At 57.1% G+C, this 2,543-nt stretch overlaps 1 protein-coding gene across 1 annotated transcript; it reads left to right on the top strand.

Annotated features, from left to right (window-relative positions):
• The first annotated feature begins 278 nt into the window (after positions 1 to 278).
• On the top strand, positions 279 to 1,773 carry LOC123113928 (ethylene-responsive transcription factor 1). Its single transcript, XM_044535259.1, has one exon. The coding sequence runs from the start codon at positions 486 to 488 to the stop codon at positions 1,539 to 1,541; it is 1,056 nt and encodes a 351-aa protein (XP_044391194.1). The 5' UTR covers positions 279 to 485; the 3' UTR covers positions 1,542 to 1,773.
• The last annotated feature ends 770 nt before the right edge of the window (positions 1,774 to 2,543 follow it).

Genomic DNA, 2,543 nt, shown 5'->3' with positions numbered 1-2,543 from the left:
CACATGGTTTATGCCAATAACCATTTGAAAACCTCCAAGTGGTCGTTCTTATCCTCCTCGGTCCACCCCACGAATTTGAATTTCGCCTCTCCCCATTTCTTTCTTCCGAGCCAAGTCCTCGAGAATATCCCCGCCCTCCGTTTGATCCGTGGCGCGATACTCCCGAGCCAGGCCCGGGAGGAGGGGAGGGGAAATGAAATGAAATCCCGAGAGTGCCCCTGAACCGACCGGCCCGTGCTCCCCACCCTTTTTTGCTTTTAGCCCCCGCCTCCTCCGCCACTCGTCCTCCGGCTTCCACCGCAACCCCACAACCGCACGCCACCAACGCCCCCGCCGCATCCGCCCGCCCGCCCACCGACGAAACCCTAACCCTAGCCCTTCCCCCCACCGCCGCCGCACGCGCTCCCATGGCGGGGCGCCGAGGCTGCTGAGCGCCAGCCCCCGATCGCGCGCGACGATGGATTGAGCCCGCCGGGACCCGAGGCATGGGGCCCAACCCTAGCCTGGACATGCTGGCCGCCGCGGCGGGGATGGAGTCGGCGGCCGCCGCGGCAGCGGCGGAGGCGCAGCCGAGGGGCCGCGTGGTGCGGATCATCGTGCACGACGCCGACGCCACCGACTCCTCCTCCAGCGAGGACGAGTCGGCGCCGCCGCCGCTGGCCACGATGCCGACGACCAAGGAGGAGCGCCGGAGGGAGCGCAAGAAGCGCCGCCGCGTCATGGAGGCCGGGAGGAGGGACGACTCGGGGCTGCCGCACCCGCCGCCGTCCGCCGGGGCGCGCACGCCCTCGGTGCGCTACCGCGGCGTGCGCCAGCGCCGCTGGGGCAAGTTCGCCTCGGAGATCCGCGACCCGATCCAGGGCCGCCGCCTCTGGCTCGGCACCTTCGACACCGCCGAGGAGGCCGCCGCCGCCTACGACGCCGCCAAGATCCGCATCAGCGGGAGCCGCCGCCCGGCCGACGGCTTCCCTTTCTCCTTCCCGCCGCCAGAGCCTGCCAAGCCCACCGTCTTGCGTCTTCCCATGCCGCAGCCTGCCAAGCCCACCATCCTGCGGCTTCCCATGCCACAGCCTGCCAAGCGGATTACCTCGCCGCCGCCGCCTCCTCCTCCTCCCGAGCCCGCCAAGCCGGCCATCTCGCCGCCTCCTCTGCCAGCTAAGCCGTTCGCCCTCCCGTTGAAGCTGAGGCTGAAGCTTTCCTTCAATGCACAGGTCAAGGACAAGGGTTGGAACTGGTGCTCTGCAGGCGATGTCAAGGAGGAGGAGGACGGGGGCTGTGATGGCGAGGCAAAGGTTGGGGATGTGAGCATTGCAGGCGAGGTCAAGGTGGAGGCTGGGGGCTGTGCAGGGGAGGTCAAGGTGGAGGGTGTGGGCTGTTGTGCAGATGAGTCGAAGGAGGCCGGCGGTAGCTCTGAGGTCCAGGCGGTCAAGCCGATGTGGGCGATGATCACCGGGAAACGAAAGAAGCGGTCAGGCTGCGGCACCCGTGTCGGCGCCCTCCACGCCTCCTCCGTCTGCGTCGAGGAAGTTGGCGGGACCTGAGGGAGGGTCCAACTATCCCCGTAATTACTATCGTTAGATCTTCTACTCTTCTGCCTAGCGTCGTCGTCGTCCGAACTTCTTTGGTATTGTGTAATTTTTGTCAAGTACTAAACTCCTTGATGTGCAAACTCATGACCATCCTGTCATATGATTGTGGATGATTTAATGTATATACACCCTTCAATATGGTCGATAGTCGATGCCAAGGATGCCACTTTGATGTGCAATGAAACTGATGTACTATAATATCCAAACTAAAATTCTTTATTGAGATATATCATATATGTAGCTTTCATCTTGGATCAATATGAAAGTTAGTGGGAAACTATAGCAATCACTCCTGAAGTGGCAGTAGTTAAGAATTTGAGATGGTCTTTTCCTTTTAGAATGATGGTCTTTGTGAATTCTTCTTGAGAACAGATGTGCTTGTGCCAGTTAGATCAGTACTGTTACTTGATTTGTCTCATGTGTCCATGTCCAGGTTCAGTTATTTTCCTTTGTAACCTCTGTTTTATGTCATGTCCTGGTGTTAACATCACCATGGCATGACTATTATGCCACTTATTGAATGACTTGGTGGAATATGAATCTTGGTGACAGTAATGTTATGGTTGTAGAATCCGGCAATTTGTTTCATCCAGTTTTGTAGCTGAAATCTGCGGCATCTGTTGTTTCAATCTGATGCTGTTTTAATATTTGCGGTTTGGGTTCAGATGTTCTCATTTTATCTTCACATCTAAAAACGCACACACAACCTTTTGTGTTGTGTTGGTGCACATGGATGTGGAACAGTGCTCATTTTGGTAGAAAGATTTGGAGTCTTGCCCAACTTTGCCTAACTGTGCCGCTGCGGGCACAGAAAAATATTCTTGTGTGATGCTCTATCCTGCTTTGTCTCACCAGTCTGGCCAACAAATCTCATGTTATCAGTCTGAGGGGCTGCACAATTTCATCAATTGAAAAAGTTCAATTCTAGTTGCTCCTGCCGGTGCAGTAATACTG

Source organism: Triticum aestivum, chromosome 5B, assembly GCF_018294505.1.
Source record: "Triticum aestivum cultivar Chinese Spring chromosome 5B, IWGSC CS RefSeq v2.1, whole genome shotgun sequence".
In the NCBI taxonomy this organism is placed as follows: domain Eukaryota; kingdom Viridiplantae; phylum Streptophyta; class Magnoliopsida; order Poales; family Poaceae; genus Triticum; species Triticum aestivum.
This window is presented reverse-complemented; position numbering and strand designations above follow the sequence as displayed.